The sequence below is a fragment of the Hemitrygon akajei genome, chromosome 6 (assembly GCF_048418815.1).
Source record: "Hemitrygon akajei chromosome 6, sHemAka1.3, whole genome shotgun sequence".
Classification (NCBI taxonomy): domain Eukaryota; kingdom Metazoa; phylum Chordata; class Chondrichthyes; order Myliobatiformes; family Dasyatidae; genus Hemitrygon; species Hemitrygon akajei.
Genome location: NC_133129.1, coordinates 128,396,885 through 128,415,146, shown reverse-complemented (window position 1 = coordinate 128,415,146; position 18,262 = coordinate 128,396,885). Strand labels below are relative to the sequence as shown.

The window sequence follows — 18,262 nt, the reverse complement described above, 5'->3', positions numbered from 1 at the left end:
GTGTTTTAAATTTCTGGCTTGGCAAATTTTATTTGCATTCCTTGTGTCGTACCCAATGCTCTTGAGTTGATGAGGAGAGGAGCTGATATGGCATCAGAGTGTTGAGATGGAATCTTAACTGGTGACTAATTTTGCCAGTAGGTTGGTGGTAGTATTCAACAGGCCTTGAAGTTATCAAATTTATTTCTTGTACTTCTGAATTTTGGCACAATATTTGTTTATAAGATTTTGGTATAACACAATGTTTTTCGTTTTGCAAAGAATTTAGGGGGCTGGTGTTTTTGAGCATATTACTGCATTAATTGATGCTAGGATGCATGGCAAATAGCACACCAAACTGCAGTTAGGTTTTGCCTTTCTTGATTTACCTGTGTTTCATTTGCTAAAGGTTTTGGGAGAAGCCAGTATAACTAGACCTTCCCAGCTCACGTAATGTTCTCCAAAGCAGTTGGAGTTCAAATATGTTGTACACATTCACCATTCCTGTTCTTTTTTGGATAGTTTTAGATGCATTTGAGAACTTAAAAAAAAAACTACCAGCTAACAATTAAAACTGATTAAAATACATTTACTGTTACCCTCTCCACCAATGTTTGGAGGAAGGATTAAATCCTCACAGCTTGAAAGTTTAGGTACAGTCAGTGGCCACTTTACTGGGCTTCCCTTCTGCCTAATATAGTGGCCACTGACTGTATGTTTGTAGTCTTTTGCTGCTGTGATCCATCCACTTCAAGGTTTGACATTTTGTGCATTCAGAGATGCTCTTTCTGCACACATGTTGTAATGCGTGGTTATTAGAGTTCCTGATGCCTTCCTGTCAGCTTAAACCAGTCAGGCCATTCTCTCATTAACAAGGCATTTTTGCCCACAGAACTGCCACTCACTGGATGTTTTTTTATTTTTCGCACCATTCTCTGTAAACTCAGGAGAGTGTTGTGCATAAGGATCCCAGGAGATCAGAAGTTTCTGAGATAATCAAACCACCCTGTCTGGCATCAACAATCATTCCACAGTCAAAGTCACTTAGATTACATTTCTTCCCCATTCTGATGCTTGATCTGAACAACAACTGCATCTCTTGACCATGCCTGCATGCTTTTATGCATTGCTTTGCTCCCACATGATTGGCTAATCAGATATTTGCATTAATGAGCAGATGAGCATGTGTACTTACTAAAATGGCTACTGAGTATAAATTCAGTTCTGAAACAAGTCCCCTATTTTTCAGAGTTTTTGGGAAAACATTTCCCTGAGAAGTAAAATATTAGCAGGGTTTTATAGCTTTTAATCTGTCGTATGTTTATGTAAAATTTTATTTGTTAACTTCTTTGGATTCTTCCAGGATAGGTTCTTAGGCCACAGTTACTGTCTGAATCATCAACTTAAGATTGGCAGAAAACATTATTTCAGTTGGCAATTCACGTTGTAGAAGGGGAATTGTAGATCTAAACACACCATTCCTTTAGCTTTAAGTGTCAGGCTGAATTGATAATTCCTTGTCAAAGTAGTTCCTTGTGCTTAAGCATTTAAATTATGTGTTTGAGTTGCGCCCAGCATAGCCAGCAATACCCAGATTACTGTTTGGATGAGAAATGTTTGTTCTTCCAATGTATGTCCTTTTAAAATTTAGACATTAAAATTGCTATAGCTTGCAGCACAAAATATTTCCTTCCAAAGTCTAGCCTTTATTGTTGGATGTTGTCATTTGGACCCATATAATCTCATGTGCATTTGTTCTTTATCATTAATTCCAGCATGAGTAACTTAAACTACTTTTTCAGCTACAACTCTATCTATCATGGAACTGCCTGCGGCGGTTACACAACAATTCTGATAGACCATAAACCTCCCTTTGTTGGTTTTGAATGTATTTGCGGATTCAGCCTCACCAAGCATCCAGGTTAGGGAATTCTCAAAGGTCCTCTGAACGGGGAAAAAATCCTCTTCAGTGTATTTCAAAGTGAAAGATCTCTTATTCTGGAACTGTGTCCTTCCTTCTGCATTTCCAGATGAGGTGAAAGTACTTTCAGCATCCACCCCGCTGAACTTCCTCAGAATATTTCTATGAAACCAGCCAGTCAGCCCAAGATGTCCATAAGGACAGGTGGGCACCCATCCTTACTAAACCTTTCTTCCAAAATCCAGTGGGTGACACAGAGGTGCAATCTGTTCTTCATTCCAGCCTCTTCACACTCAGAATCAATTTAATAAACCCTTTTTGAATTCAGTTCAAGCAAATCCCTCCTTCTCTAGAGAAAGCAAGATTGCACACCACATTTCAGATCTGGTCTCATCAACCAACATTGTGTGACCAAGGTTCCCATTTAAACACCCACCCCATTTTCAGTTAAGACTAAAATTTGCCTTTCGAACTATTTGCTAACTTTCTGCTTCATGTGTAAGGAGACCAGCTCCCTTGGGAAAACAGTGTGTTCTAGTCTTCCTTCACTAAAGCAATGTTCTTCTGCCTTTTCCTTCTTCTTACCAAAGAGCATTTCTTCACACTTTTGCACAGCATACTTTGCTGAACTTTCGCCAACTCAGCTAACTTGTCCATGCCCTTTCTCAGCCTTTTCACATGCTCACAACTTGCTCATACTTCACTGAGTCATTGAGACACACAGCATGCAACTGGCCTCTTTAGCTCACTGCTAACGTGCTGATCATCCTGCCATTTACACACATTCATCCCATTTGTTTTCATTCTCCCCACATTGTTAACAGATCTCTCCCCCCCCCCCCCTTCCTGGATCCTACCACTTGCCTACACAGTAGTGGCAGCTTACACTGGCCAATTAACCCACCAACCTGCACACCTTTTGGACTTTGGAATACCTAGAGGCAACTCACACAGTCTCAGGAAAAGCGTGCAAACTCCACAGAGATGGCACCCAAGGACAGGATTGAATCTGGATCTCTGGCGCTGAGAGAGAGAGGTTCTACCAGTTGCACCATTACAATTTCCATATTACCACCAACTCTTGTGGCCCCAATAAACGTAGTCCCTTCATTTAAGTTATTCATGTCAATTGTGAGCAGCTGATTTCCCAGCACTAGTTCCTTGCCAAACTGAAAGTAATCCATTAGTCCAAACTCCCTGTTTTCTTTCTTTTGGCTGGTCACAGTCCATGCTAATATTTTGCCCTAGTACCACAAACTATTAACTGCAGGCACTCAAAAATATTGTGGTGCGTGGCCAAGTGGTTAAGGCGTTGGACTAGCGATCTGAAGGTCGTGAGTTCGAGCCCCAGCCAAAGCAGCATGTTGTGTCCTTGAGCAAGGCACTTAGCCACACACTGCTCCAGTCCACTCAGCTGTAAATGGGTACCGGCAAAATGCTGGGAGTTAACCTCGTGATAGACTGGCATCCTCTCTGGGGGTGGGGAAGGGGGAATCTCGTACTCTCAGTCACTTCACGCCACGGAAACCGGCATAAGCCTGGAAACCTGATGAGCCTATAAGGCCTGGGATAGATTTTAACTTTAACTCTAAAATATTGTGGCCTTATATATAATTTGTGGTAAAGTAATCAGCTCTGCAGCTTCAGATGTTTAAAATATGTATTAATTATATAGTACACAACATAAAAGGTTATTAATTTCTAAACGTTCAAATTAGGTGGATTATTTTTCACTTGATTTAAATGCCAAGTCATTTCAAAGGTCTGCATGGCATGTATAAACAATTTAATGAAGGGTTTGTAAAACTACATGTGCAAAATTGTGTGAGGTTCACTCCTAGTAAGCTGAGCTTTTAATAATAAATATTTTTGATATGAACAAACATTGCAATATTTGTTTTGATTTGCCCCATATGTAGCACATTCTCCACATGGTACTTTTAAGTCTGTTTTGTTTTCAAAAAAATTTAAAAAAGCATAAGGAGAGAAAATATGAAATATGAGAGCATTTCACTCATAATATCAAAGAGGGTACCAAGAGTTTTGTTCAGATACATAAAGAGTAAAGTAGAGGTGAGAGTAGATATAGGACTGCTGGAATGGTAGTAGTGGGAGCCAATGCAGTAGGACTTGAGCAGATTGGGAGAATGGACTTGGGAGTTCTTGTGCAGGATTCCATAAAGGTTTTTTCGCAGGCTGAGTTAGTGGTGAGGAAGGCAAATGCAATGTTAGCATTCATTTTGTGAGGACTAGAATATAAGAACAAGGATGTAACGCTGAGGTCAGACTGTGCCTGGAGTATTGTGGGCAGTTTCAGGACTCATCTCAGAAAAGATGTGCTGTCATTGGCGAGGGTCCAGAGGAGTTTCTCAAGAATGATTCCATGAATGAAAGGGTTAATGTACGAGGAGCGTCAGGTGGCTCTGGGCCTGTACTTGCTGGAGATTAGAAGAATGAGGGGGGAATTTCACTGAAACCTAATGAATATTGAAAAGCCCGGACAGAGTGGATGTGGAGGGGATGTTTCCTATAGTGAGTGAGTCTAGGACCAGAAGGCACATCTCCAGAATAGATTGAAGTTCAAAAGTAAATTTACTATCAAAGTACATACGTCACCATATACAGCCCTGAGATCCATTTTCTTGCAGGCATACTTAATAGATTTATAGAATAATAACCATAAAAGAATCAATGGAAGAACCATCAACTTGGGCATACAACAGTGTACAAAAGGCAGCAAACTGTGGAAACACAAAGGAAAGAAATAATAATAATCATACATAAAATAACTTTTGAGAGCATGAGATGAAGAGTCCTTGAAACTGAGTCTGCCCACTGTTTGTGGGCATATTTCAATGATGGGACAAGTGAAGTTATCCTCTTTGGTTCAAGAGCCTGACAGTTGATGGGTAGTAACTGTTCTTGAATCTGCTAGTGTGAGTCCTGAGGCTCTTGTACCACCTTCCCAATGGCAGCAGCACGAAGAGAGCAGGTCCTGGGCGGACCCTGATGATGGATGCTGCTTTCCTGCGACAGGATTCACGTGGATGTGCTCACTTAAGTGCTGGGCCCAGGACAGACACTCTGAAATGATAACAGTGAAGAATTTAAAGTTGCTGACCCTCTAATGAGAACTGGCTCATGAACCTCTGGTTTCCTCCACCAAAAGTAAATAATCAGCTCCTTGGTCTTGCTGACATTGAGAGAGTTTGTTGTTATAGTGCCACTCAGCCATATTTTCATTTTTTCTTCTATATGCTCATTTGCCATCACTTCTGATTCAGCCTACGACGATGGTGTCGTCAGCAAACTTAACAATGGCATTGGAGTTGTGCTTAGTCTCACAGTCGTAAGTGTAAAGCGAGTAGAACAGGGGGCTAAGCACACAGCCTTGTGGTGCACCTGCACTGGTGGAGATTGTGGGGGAGATGTTGTTGCCAATCCGAACTGACTGGGGTCTGTAAGTGAGGAAATCCGGATCCAATTGCACAAGGAGGTAATGAGGTCAAGGTCTAGGAGCTTATTGATTAGTTTTGAGGGGATGACAGTATTGAATGCTGAGGTGTAGTTGATAAAGAGCAGCCTGATGTATGCATCTTTGCTGTCCAGGTGTTCCAGGACAGGGTTTAGTGAGGGCCGATGAGATGGCATCTGCTGTGGACCTGTTTCTCCTGTAGGGAAATTGGAGCAGATCTAAATTCATATCGAACAGAGATGAGAAGGAACTTCTTTAGCCAGAGAGTGGTGAATGTGAAATTCATTGCCATGGGTGTCTGGGGGAGGCCAAGTCATTGAGTATATTTAATGAGGAGGTTGATAGGTTCTTGGTTAGTTAAGGCATTAAAGTTTATGGGCAGAAAGCAGAAGAATGGGGTTGAGAGAGATAATAAGTCAGCCATGATGGAATGTCAGATCAGACTCGATGGGCTGAGTGGCCTGATTCTGATCCTATATCTTATGGTCTAATAGCTGTGTATTTATATATAGCATTAATGTAGTAAAATGCTCCAAAGGGCTCCAGTAAGGGCTTGCGAGCACAGTTTAATCCAGGCCACATATGGTAAGGTTCAAATGCTTTAGAAAATCATTTGCTGATTTTGGTCAAGGAGTCTATGACATAATGTCTGATTTTAGTTGTTATAGATATGAATCTACTTAAAAGTTGAACTTTTTTTCTGAGTTGGTTAGTGGCTTTATTTTTCTTGCCATTTAATATAGAGCTTGGTATTTATTGTATGCAGCTCAATGGAAAATTCTGAGTTACGTTTTTTATAGAATACGTTTTCTGTAGTCTAGAAACACTTTTCACTTCATCATGGATACCTAAAGACAGTGCAGGGAATGCGACTGATGATTCAGAATATTGCCATGTATGAGTACAGAATTTCATGACCGAGTTTCAAATTATAATCTAATAAATGCTGTAAACAGAACAACAGTTTAAAACCAAACATATGATGTCTTGAGAAGTGATAACCAGATTATGTGTTAGGAATAGTTATTGTTTCCTTAGATACACATTAAAGTTTTATAGACTGAAAAGCAAAACTGATACAGAATTAATGTTTCCCAACTGGGGCTCTAGTATAAATAAGAAAAAAATTGGCACTTTCCAATGCCCTATTTATGAAGACGACAAGTCTAATTTAAACGTTGTACTCATAACTGCTGCCTTCTACAGATTTTTATAAGCGTTTTGGAATTTAATTCTTTGAAATGTTTATGTTGTTCTGTCTATGGTTTTGTTATGGTCTGCATCCAGTGTTGCATTGTGATCCGACACACTCTAACCATTCTGATGTCATTTGGTGAATTTCATTCAAAGTCATTTTCTAAAAAAGAAAATCTTGACATTTTTCAAAGAAATTTGCTTACCTAAAGAAACTATTCCAATAAAATTGCTGTTTTAATCTGATGTTAAAGAGCCCTTGTTCTAACTTGTCGGTGTACCTTTCTTCTCGTGAGCTGGTCACTACACTTGTGCTGAGTGCAGCAGTACTTCAGTTGTCTCAGTGGCAGGAGCTCTAAAGGTGTGGGTCTCTTTTATGCAATATTCCACTATTAAAAGTGGACTGTGGTAAATGCAAAATTAATCTCAGGACAAACAATTTTTATTATTATTTACTCTTCCCGTTCCTCAGCTTCGCCCCGGCAGATTCTGATTTGAGGTCATCGTCATCTCCGCAAAATGCAGTGCTGTCCCATGTCGCGGCACAGAGACAGGGTTAAAAATAGTCCTTGCAGTGTACCCGTCAATTGGAAATCTAGCTGCATAAATGAAGAATGAATGGTTGCCACATGTACCAGCAAAGTGAGGAGGCTTTCTCTCCTGTGCTCCTGCCGTTGTTTGAAGAGCAGCCCAGCTTCGTGATGAGTGCAACATGATGAACAGATTTTAACAGGAATTCTTTAGCTGTATTTCCAGGCGGGTTCATAAGGACCTTTTTAAATGATGTAATTTTACCTATAGGTCAACGCACTTGCTTACAATAAGCCACTGTATATCAAATGAGTGTAAAATAACTAAACCTTGCACCGAGAAAAGACTTGAGACTTTTTCTTTTATGTAAGTGTACTTTTAACTATTGAGTATTATTAATATTATCTCTCCTTCACATGAATTAACTTTTCTGACCGTTTTTGATTTTCAGAGCTCCCCCAGAAAAAAGCTTCTGTTGAAGAGAGGCTCAGTGATAGGGAATTACCTGGTGGAAGACAAACCAGTCAAACGGTTAGACACGTGCCAATGCAATTTAAGTGCATGCAATGTATTGTGAGATCACCTTTTAGTGCAAATACTCTGCTGTTCACTTGTCATGGTACTGAGTGAGATGTTTGTGTTTTTATCCATGATCTTTTCTTTGTGGAGGTTTGCTGTGTCAAGGCTGTCCGTTTGCAGATCCACCTGATCGAGATGTGGAAATTGTAAAAGCGCTCCGGGTGTACATTCCATGTTTTACAGGAGAGGAAGCTTATTCTCTGTAATATCAGCTACTGCACCATCACAAGGCATCTCCAGTGATCTGCCTCTGGAAATCAAATAGGCACACATCGGGTGCAAACCCAGTCAGTGAGCTCCAAAAAAAAACACCAAAATTATTAAGTGAGAATGCAAAGGGAAAGAAATCAAAGACAGTGACCTTGCTTTCTTCCTGGGTGGCTTCTTGAAGCTGGCTCTTGGTAGTAAATTGGGGAGTGATACAGCACCACAAGAAATTCTTCAATGCAAATGAGAGATACACATCTTCTGAGGAAATGTGATAGAAAGACAACGAGAATGTATTTTTCATCTCGTTAAATATACCACTGTGTGCTTATGGGAGGGGAGGAAAATCATTTACCCCTCTGAGCCTTGTAACATTTCATTAGATCATGGCCAGTGTATATCAACTTTGGCTCTAAATCCCTTGATTTTCTTCCTCAAAACTCTCAGTCTCAGTTTTGAAAGGTCCCAATTGTACAATCATCAGAGCCATTTGGTGGGAGAAGATAAACAATTGCTATTCTTTGAGGGGTGTGTGAAATGCGCATCCTTTTAATACCATATTACATTGCTTTGCGCTGATTTTAACGTCCTATACATCTTTCTTGAATTCCACTTCCCTCCCCCCTCCCCCAGCAGAAAAAATACATGGGCAACCTTATCAGTAACACTCTCAAAATTAAACTAGGTTAATCAGGCGTAATCCAGCTTTCACAAAGTCACGTCGAGTCTCTTTGGTAAACTTTATTTTTTGCTCAGGTGCTCAGTTATTTCCTCCTTTAGAAAAGGGCTGAACATATTGGAAAGTTAGATACAGTAAGCTAAGAAGAGGTTAGTTATATTTGGAGATGAAATTCCTTGTCAAGATTTTGTGCTAGACTTGAGAATAGCTGTTATAATTCATACGTTGTGTGTATTGTTTTGAATCAAAGCCAGATCAGGTTTCCATATCAAGTGGCCCAAAGTGAATCTAGAATGGGAATCACTTTAGCATAATCTTGCTTGTAATCAGGAAAACAGAATCTCATTAATTTGGCTGATGGTGGTCAAATTTCACTGGATGATGTGAATCACAATAGTTCACTGTCTGCCATCACCATTTCCTGTGCCTTTTGGAAAGCCACCTCACGCTGCTTTGCCCATTGCTATTTCTTCCCATCTGTAGTAATGAGTTCAAGAGGTGGAGCACAATAGCCAGGTTTGGCAAGTACCTGTTATAATAACTGACAAATCCTAAAAATGTCCACAACTGCAACACATCTTTTGGTCTTGGGGTATCCACCACTGACTAAATTTTCACAACACTTGACCACAGTAAGTGATGCTTCATTTAAAGAATTCACACTTGTTACTTTGTGCTCTGAGCTCTAATCTTTTAAACACTGTTTTTGGAGATGTTCCTTGTCATTCTTACCATAACAATGATCTCATTCTAGTAACACTGAGTGCCTGAATAGCCTTGCGTCATTGGGATCCGTAGATTGCTGACAGAGTGCAGGTGCAGATGCTACTCCAAAAGTAAGCTTTTATAGCAATAAAGCTCTTTGTGTATGATTATGGTGAGAAACACTTTGGACTCTTCTTCCAACTCCATCTGTAGGTAGGCCTCAGTTAAGTCACCTTTGCTGAAGTGTTTCTCTTCAGAAAGGGTTACAAAGATATCCTCTATCCTGAGCAGAGGGTATTGATCTACTCTCAGTACTGGGTTGACGGTGACCATAAGATCACCACAGATCCTAACAGACCCATTCTTCTTGGCTAGTGGGACCACTGGTATTGAATGGACCCTCGGGCTCCACTCAGGAATTCCTTCAGCCTGCCTGCAATCTAGCTCACTGGCTACTTTATCAGTGATGGCATAAGGAACCAGACAGGCTTCGCAAAACTTGGGTGCAGCAATTTAATTTAGCACTATTTTACCTGTGATATTCTTGAGCTTTCCAGTGCCATCCTTGAACAATGCTGTGGCATCATCCAGTAGCTTTCTTAATTCACTTTTGGTTGACGGATCTCCAATCAAGTTGTAGTTGTCTCATCCAATCCCAACCCCATATGCATGGATGGTGCTCAGTAGTAATTAATGTTCTTGATCTCCTCTTCACATCCACCGAGGCCACAATTATAGTAACTGTCCTCATCATTTGAAGTCAAATAACTTCATGAAGGCTAAAAACTGACACTGAGAATTAACACCTTTGTCAAAATAGTGGGGTGATGTAAAATTTTACTTACTGTAAAAGCTGCACCTGTATGAACTTGCCCGATCATCTAACTCTAGCCAATGCTGACTGGAGTTTGATAGCACAGTCTTTGTGGTAATCCTACCACCTCTAAATACTCCCTCTCCACAGCTTTACATAGGGAGAATCCGTACAGGAAGTATAAGTGCATTATTTGTTTGTATATTTTTTAATAAGCAAAATATACTTTATTCAAAAATAAAATTATTTACAATGAACCATTCAATGACATTCAATCTGTTACATACGTTTGCTCTACATTCTGTAGATTTCCACACTTTCAGCCACTCAGGAGGCACTATGTTGGTTCATCTTTACACACCATTGTTGTGGGGTAAACTCCCCGCCACCCTACCCCTCAACTCCCGCGCGAGGAGAACTCTAAACTGTTGTCCTTCCCCACCGGGCCCTTGCAGTGGCTGCACCAAGTTCGAGTGTGTTCCTCAGCACGTACTCCTGCAGCCGAGAATGTGCCAGTCGGCAGCATTCCCCCACGGACATCTCCGTGTGCTGGTAGATCATCAAGTTTCGGGCCGACCAAAGAGCGTCTTTCACCGAGTTGATGATCTGCCAGCAACATTAAGTCTCAGATGAGTACCTTATAGTTGAGGTTGAAAGTTGTCATTCCAGTTTTGGATGCAGTGCACCACATCTTGCTTAATAAAAAAGTTAGCTGCATCTCCAGTGTGGTAGATTTCTGCCTAGCACATACTCCTGACTAAATATGAGCTTCTATCCTTGATGGTAGCAGTGTTCATAGGACATGCAGCCGAGATGGTTACAAAATATTGTTGGTGTAAGCCTTCAAAGTTATTTGAATGTCTCATCACTGCAGCGACAGAGGACAAACAGGCTTCCTTTTCTCTCATTCCACTAAGAATTTACTTGGTACATAATTTTGATAATTTTAAAAAAAACATTTGGAATTGATATAAAAAAATCTCGATTTTAACAACTCTAAAATTTTGTTCTTTAATGTTTGAATGGGAAGGGTCATGCCCTGTTTAAAATAAGTAGGACCTTTACTTTTGCTTTTATATTATTCTCCCTTTTGCTGCTCAATATTTAATTTGATTTTGTTAAGGTCGTGGTTTTTGTGGATGTACTGTATTTTTTTTGTTTGTGGTTTGTAGAAAAAAAAATTTAAAAAAAGAAGAAAAACAATTTACACTAGCTCCTCATAGCTATATAAAAAAAAATCACAGGGGAATACGTACTGGGAATCCATAGATAATTTTAGACCACACCATGAATTTCCATTAAGGTTATTGCAATACTGAATCATGTTTGATTGAATAACTAAAAATAAAAAAAATTGTAGATATTGGAAATCTGAAACAAAAGCAGTAAATGCTGGAAACAACCAGGAAGTCGAGCTTCTACTGTGGAGAGAGATATTGCATTTCAGATTGAAAATCTTTAATGTCAAATTGATTATGTAATTCCTGATTTTCTGGTACCCAGCCAGTGTTGTTTTAATTAATCTTTGAGCATATCCTTCCCTTCAGCTTTCCATTAGCTTTGTTAACAATATGATGATCTGATCATCGTTAATGTGGGACACATTGTTTGTAGAACAGAAATGATTTTATTTGACATTAGCAAAGATATATTCATAAATGGGGCAATTTTAACCTAATGCGATTGAATATGCATCTGATTTTACACCCAGTCAGATTTTGCCCTTCATTTAATTTAGAGAATTGTGATATTAGATTTTTTGTCAAATCAATTTGGTTAAAATTATTGTGTACTGCTTTACTTTGGATGAAGCTGATACTCAGAATTATCAATGGTTGGTTTTGATATTTCTGTATCTGTGACAAATGAATCTTTGCACAGGCAGCTTGTCACTGCAGATCTGTCCGTCACCAGAGAAGTGACATCAGAGCCCAGCAAGAAGAACTGTAAATATGTACCAAATGCAATGGGTGCAAGCGAAGCTGGTGATGAAGGTCTATGCAGTCCGAAGTCAACTGAAGATGAAAGGCTGCCCGTGGAGGATGCAGGCTGTGAGATAGCTGGACTACCTGCACAGACCTCAGCAGAGGAAGATGAAGCTCCGCTTTCACCCCGAGGCCAGCCAATTGGCACTGAAACAATGGTGAGTATAACCATTTGCAAGTTCCTCCTGAAGTTATTGATCGTGGGATCCTTGAGATCCTTAAGACAATAGTTTTCCCTGTCTGAGCTCTTGCTTCATCATAGAGTTATTTCAGGGCAGTACGTAAAGAACCATTCAATTAAACATGCCTGCTAGCCCCCTGCTAGATTTATTCAGTCATTCCACTTTTCAGCTTCTTGCACACAGCTCTCCTTCAAGTGTCTATCCAAATCTTTTGGGAGTGTTGATTTATGCTGCTTCACCCAATCAGACAATCAGTTCCCAATAATGATGACTGACTGTGTGATTTTCCCTCCATATTTGTTTGACTAATTAATCATTTAACTTCTTCCACAATTTCTCTTTATTCATGTGTCCTGGCTCTTCATGGTTTTGGTCACTTCTAGCAAATCACTTCTGAACTTTCCCTAGCTTAAAGGGAACACTTTAGCTTCTTTATTCTACACAATGGCATCAGCGCTGGACTCCGGAGCGAAGGCTCCCGAGTTCGAATCCAAGTCGGGCCAACCCCGAGCACGCTTTCCATCTGTGCCGAGTCGAGCGTCGAGCTAGCCACTCGGCCTCGTAAAAAATACAAGGGTCAAGTCAGGAACATTCATATCGTGACCCGGTTGATCCGAAAGGAGACCAATCCTGACACACGCCCCAGACAAGAAAGGCTGACTGGTGCAACACGCTAAAAAAAAATTCTACGTTGCAGTGAAAACCTCTCAACCCCAGGATCAGTGCAGCAACCAGAATTTCCATATTTTCATACAACATAGAAAGAGGCCATTCAAACCATCAAGTCTATGGCAGTTCAGAGAGTAATCCCATTCCCCTACCAATTTTTCCTGAAGTCAATTCTCCTTACAATCCAACTAATTCTACCACCCATCTGCGCCAAAGGAGCAATTTGTAGTGGCCTATTAATTTATAAACCTGCACATTTTTGGGATGTTAGTGGGGAAATGGAACGGCCATGAGCCAGAAGGAGAATCTTTCAGTTCCACAAGTGTAGTGCCAGAGATTGGGTTTGGATCTGCGTAGCTGCAGTTACAAGGGCACAACTTTGCTATGCCACTTCACTGTGTCACCCAAATGAATGCAAATTTCTTGTTGTACTTAAACCAACACCTTCCTGAAGTTCAGCATAATCTTGTTTATCAGTATATAAATCCCAAGATCCTGAAAGCTGTCTTAATCACTTTCTCTTTCTTACCTGCCATGTTCAAAGATATTGCACCTGTGCATCCAGATCCCTGTTCTTGAATTTCTTCATATTGCACCCAATATATTGTAGCGATGTACTACATACAGAGCTAGAGATGACACGCAGTCGGTAAGTCGTTTCGAGACTAGTTTATTCAAACTTCGCGGCACTGGCATTTAATCCCTAGCGCCCGCCCTCTCCAGGCGGAAATGACGTCAGAGGTGCATTACCAAAGTCTCTCCCTGCGCGCTGGCTATTTGTGAGCCGGTTCGCCTGCGTAGAAAGTGGGTCGCCACATAACCCCACTCCCCCACACCCAGAACCGGCGATACACCCCCCAATGTCCACAGTCTGGATCAGCCTCTGTTTGGGAGGTCTGCCTCTGCGCCGTGGTGCTTGAACCTCGACCAGCTGCGCCAAGTCCACATGGGCTGGTTTGAGTTGGTCCACCGTGAAAACCTCCTCTCTCCCCCCAATGTCCAGAACGTACGTGGACCTGTTGTTGTTGATCACCTTGAACGGCCCCTCGTACAGCCGCTGTAATGGTGTCCGGTGTCCGCCCCTTTGTACAAACACAAACTTACAGTCCTGCAGGTCTTTGGGTACATGGGTCGGGGTCCATCCGTGCTGTGAAGTCGGCACGGGGGCCAGGTTGCCCCGTTTTCACTTTCGCGTAGTCTGTCCAGGACTGCTGTGGGTTCTTCCTCTTGCCCCCTTGGGGCTGGTATGAACTCTCCTGGGACGGCCAGGGGTGTGCCGTACAACAACTCGGCCGACGAGGCGTGCAGATCCTCTTTGGGCGCTGTGCAAATTCCAAGCAGGACCCAGGGAAGCTCGTCCACCCAGTTAGGTCCTCTCAGGCGGGCCATGAGAGCCGACTTCAAGTGACGGTGGAAGCGTTCCACTAGTCCGTTCGACTGTGGGTGGTAGGCAGTAGTGTGGTGTAGCTGCGTTCCCAACAGGCTGGCCACAGCCGACCACAGGCTAGAGGTGAACTGGGCACCTCTGTCAGAGGTAATGTGGGCCGGTACTCCGAAACGTGCTACCCAGGTTGCAATCAGTGCTCGGGCGCAGGAATCAGCAGATGTGTCGGTGAGCGGGACCGCCTCTGGCCACCTGGTGAACTGGTCTACCATAGTTAGGAGGTACCGCGCTCCTCGGGACACTGGTAGGGGGCCCACAATATCCACATGAATGTGGTCGAACCTCCGGCGGGTGGGTTCGAACTGCTGCGGCGGGGCTTTAGTGTGCCGCTGCACCTTGGCTGTTTGGCACTGCGCGCACGTTCTGGCCCATTCACTGACCTGCTTGCGAAGTCCGTGCCACGTGAACTTGCTGGAGACCAGTCGGATGGTTGTCCTGATAGATGGGTGCGCCAAACCGTGTATGGAGTCGAAAACTCGCCACCTCCAGGCTGCCGGGACGATGGGGCGAGGTTGGCCGGTAGCCACGTCGCACAGGAGGGTCCTCTCACCTGGGCCCACAAGAAAGTCCTGCAGCTGCAAACCCGAGACTGCGGTCCTGTAGCTGGGCATCTCGTTGCCTGCCTGCTGCGCCTCCGCCAGTGCTGCATAGTCCACTCCCAGGGACAGGGCCTGGACAGCTGGTCTGGAGAGTGCGTTTGCCACGACGTTGTCCTTTCCCGAGACATGCTGGATGTCCATCGTGTACTCGGATATGTAGGATAAATGTCTCTGCTGGCGAGCCGACCAGGGATCGTACACCTTCGTGGTTTGTGGTCCGTGAACGCGGTGAACGGCCTGCCTTCTAAGAAGTACCTGAAATGCCGGATTGCCAGATACAGTGCCAACAGCTCCCGATTGAAAGCACTGTAGTTGAGTTCGGGTGGTCGTAGGTGCTTGCTGAAGAACGCCAGGGGTTGCCAGCGCCCCTCGATGAGCTGCTCCAGCACCCCACCGACTGCTGTGTCGGATGCGTCCACCATGAGGGCAGTCGGAACGTCCGTTCGGGGGTGCACCAGCATCGTGGCATCTGCCAAGGCTTCCATGGCTTTAACGAAAGCGGCCGCGGCCTCCTCATCCCAAGTAATGTCCTTGCCTTTACCCGACATCAGGGTGTACAAAGGGCGCATGATACGGGCTGCTGAGGGGAGGAAACGGTGGTAGAAGTTCACCATACCAATGAACTCCTGCAGGCCTTTGACTGTGTTGGGCTGGGCAAAGTGACGGATCGTGTCTACCTTGGCGGGCAGAGGTGTTGCCCTGTCTTTAGTAATCCCGTGGCCCAGGAAGACAATGGTATCGAGACTGAACTGGCATTTGGCCGGGTTGATCGTGAAGCCGAAATCACTCAGGCGGGAGTAGAGCTGGCGGAGGTGGGACAGATGCTCCTGACGACTACTGCTGGCTATAAGGATGTCGTCCAAATAGATGAATGCAAAGTCCAGGTCACGTCCCACCACATCCATTAGCCGCTGGAACATCTGTGCGGCATTCTTCAGGCTGAACGGCATTCGGAGGAATTCGAACAGGCCGAACGGGGTGATGAGTGCTGTTTTGGGGATGTCTTCAGGGAGCACCCGGATTTGATGGTATCCCCGGACGAGGTCTACTTTGGAAAAGATGCTTGCCCCGTGCAGGTATGCTGCAAAGTCCTGTATGTGCGGCACGGGGTAGCGGTCTGGAGTGGTAGCCTCGTTCAGTCTGCGGTAGTCGCCGCATGGTCTCCAACCCCCGGCTACTTTGGGCACCATGTGCAGGGGGGAGGCCCATGGGCTGTTGGACCTCCGTACGATCCTCAATTCCTCCATCCTCTTGAACTCCTCCTTCGCCAGGCGGAGCTTTTCCGGGGGGAGCCTTCGTGCATGGGCGTGGAGGGGTGGTCTCGGGGTTGGAATGTGGTGTTGTACCCCGTGTCTGGGCATGGCTGCCATGAACTGCTGTGCCAGAATCGATGGAAAGTCTGCCAGGATTCTGGTGAATTCGTTGTCCGACAGCGTGATGGAGTCCAGGTGTGGGGCCGGCAACTTAGCTTCACCCAGGGAGAACGTCTGGGAAGTCTCGGCATGTACCAGTCTTTTCCCTTGCAAGTCGACCAGCAGGCTGTGAGCTCGCAAGAAGTCCGCCCCCAGGAGTGGTTGGGCCACGGCGGCCAGTGTGAAGTCCCACATGAACTGGCTGGCGCTGAACTGCAGCTGCACTGTGCGGGTGCCGTAGGTCCGTATCTTGCTGCCGTTTGCGGCCCTCAGGGTGGGTCCTGGCTTCCTGTTGCGGGTGTCGTACCCCGTCGGGGGCAAGACGCTGATTTCTGCTTCGGTGTCGACCAAGAAGCGGCGTCCCGACTGTTTGTCCCAGACGTACAAAAGGCTGTCCTGGTGGCCAGCTGCCATAGTCATCAGCGGCAGCTGGCCCTGGCCCTGGCAGGGCGGGCGACAACGGCGGGCTTCTGTGCCCCACCGCTGGTGGTAGAAACACCACTGTTCACTGTCCTCCTCACTCCTGCCTCTGTGTTGTGTGCGCCCCTCCCTGCCGGGCCTAGTCTGGTCTGCTGTTGGGCGCGTGGCCTGGTAATCTGACCGACGGATGCCACGCTCTCCCTCTTGGCTTTCCACAGCACGTCTGCCCGGGCCGCCACCTTCCGGGGGTCGCTGAAATCTGCGTCGGCCAGCAGCAGATGTATGTCCTCGGGCAGTTGCTCTAGGAACGCTTGCTCAAACATGGGCTTGTGTCCGTCAGCCAGGGCCAGCATCTCGTTCATCAATGCTGACAGCAGTTTGTCTACCAAGCTGTCCAGGTGAAGCAGGTGGGCACCCCGCTCACGCCGTGAGAAGCCAAAGGTCCCAATGAGCAACGCTTTGAATGCTTCATATTTGCCTTCTTCCGGGGGCGACTGTATGAAATCCGCAACCTGGGCGGCCGTCTCCTGGTCAAGGGCGCTCACCACGTGGTAGTAACGCGTGGAATCAGAGGATATCTGCTGAATCCGGAACTGGGCTTCTGCTTGGCTAAACCACACGCGTGGTCGCAGCGTCCAGAAAGTCGGCAGTTTTAGCGAAACTGCGTGAACAGATGAAGAGTCGGTCATCTTTTGTCCAAATCCCGTTTGGACCGTAGAGGTCACCAATGTAGCGATGTACTACATACAGAGCTAGAGACGACACGCAGTTGGTAAGTCGTTTCGAGACTAGTTTATTCAAACTTCGCAGCGCTGGCATTTAATCCCTAGCGCCTGCCCTCTCCAGGTGGAAATGACATCAGAGGTGCATTACCAAAGTCTCTCCCCGCACGCTGGCTATTTGTGAGCCGGTTCGCCTGCGCAGAAAGTGGGTCGCCACAATATCACCTTTCATCATTCTTCTGCCAAAATATATCACCTTACACTTCCCTGTATTACATTTACCTTCTCATTCCACCGGTCTGTCTACGATCTTGCACTCAATCGGTATTCTCCTCAGTGTTGATAGTGCTTCCACGTTTTATGTCATCTGCAAACGATAGAACAATTTCCCCTGTGTACAAGTTCACAAAATGAAGTCTGGACCCTCCCACTGAGCGAAGGGAAAACCAGTTCAGTATGATAAGGAACATTTGAGTTCTCAGATTGTAGTTATTGTACTTTCTTTTCGTTAAGTTTATGGTATTGTATGAAAAGTTTAAGTAATACTGATGTAAATCGTATTGCCTGAAGTTTATGATTATGCAACAAAGAAAGCCTGGAAAGATATTGTATTTTTACATCTCATCAAGAATGCATACTCTCCTCACATATCCCCTGTGCCATGCCTGCTGTCTGAAAATTTAAAGTTGTACATCTAAATATACCATGTAGTTCCATGACCATTTGATATCTTGTTTAGATTCAA

General features: G+C 44.3%; 1 protein-coding gene across 3 annotated transcripts in view; it reads left to right on the top strand.

Moving 5' to 3' along the window:
* Window positions 1–18,262, top strand: part of cracr2b (calcium release activated channel regulator 2B) — a 153,809-nt gene that overhangs the window by 115,511 nt on the left and 20,036 nt on the right. For all 3 annotated transcript variants that reach the window (XM_073049228.1, XM_073049225.1, XM_073049227.1), the window contains exons 11-12: window positions 7,552–7,631; window positions 11,966–12,227. In XM_073049228.1, the coding sequence (XP_072905329.1) occupies window positions 7,552–7,631; window positions 11,966–12,227 (342 nt within the window). The remainder of the gene's footprint in view (window positions 1–7,551; window positions 7,632–11,965; window positions 12,228–18,262) is intronic.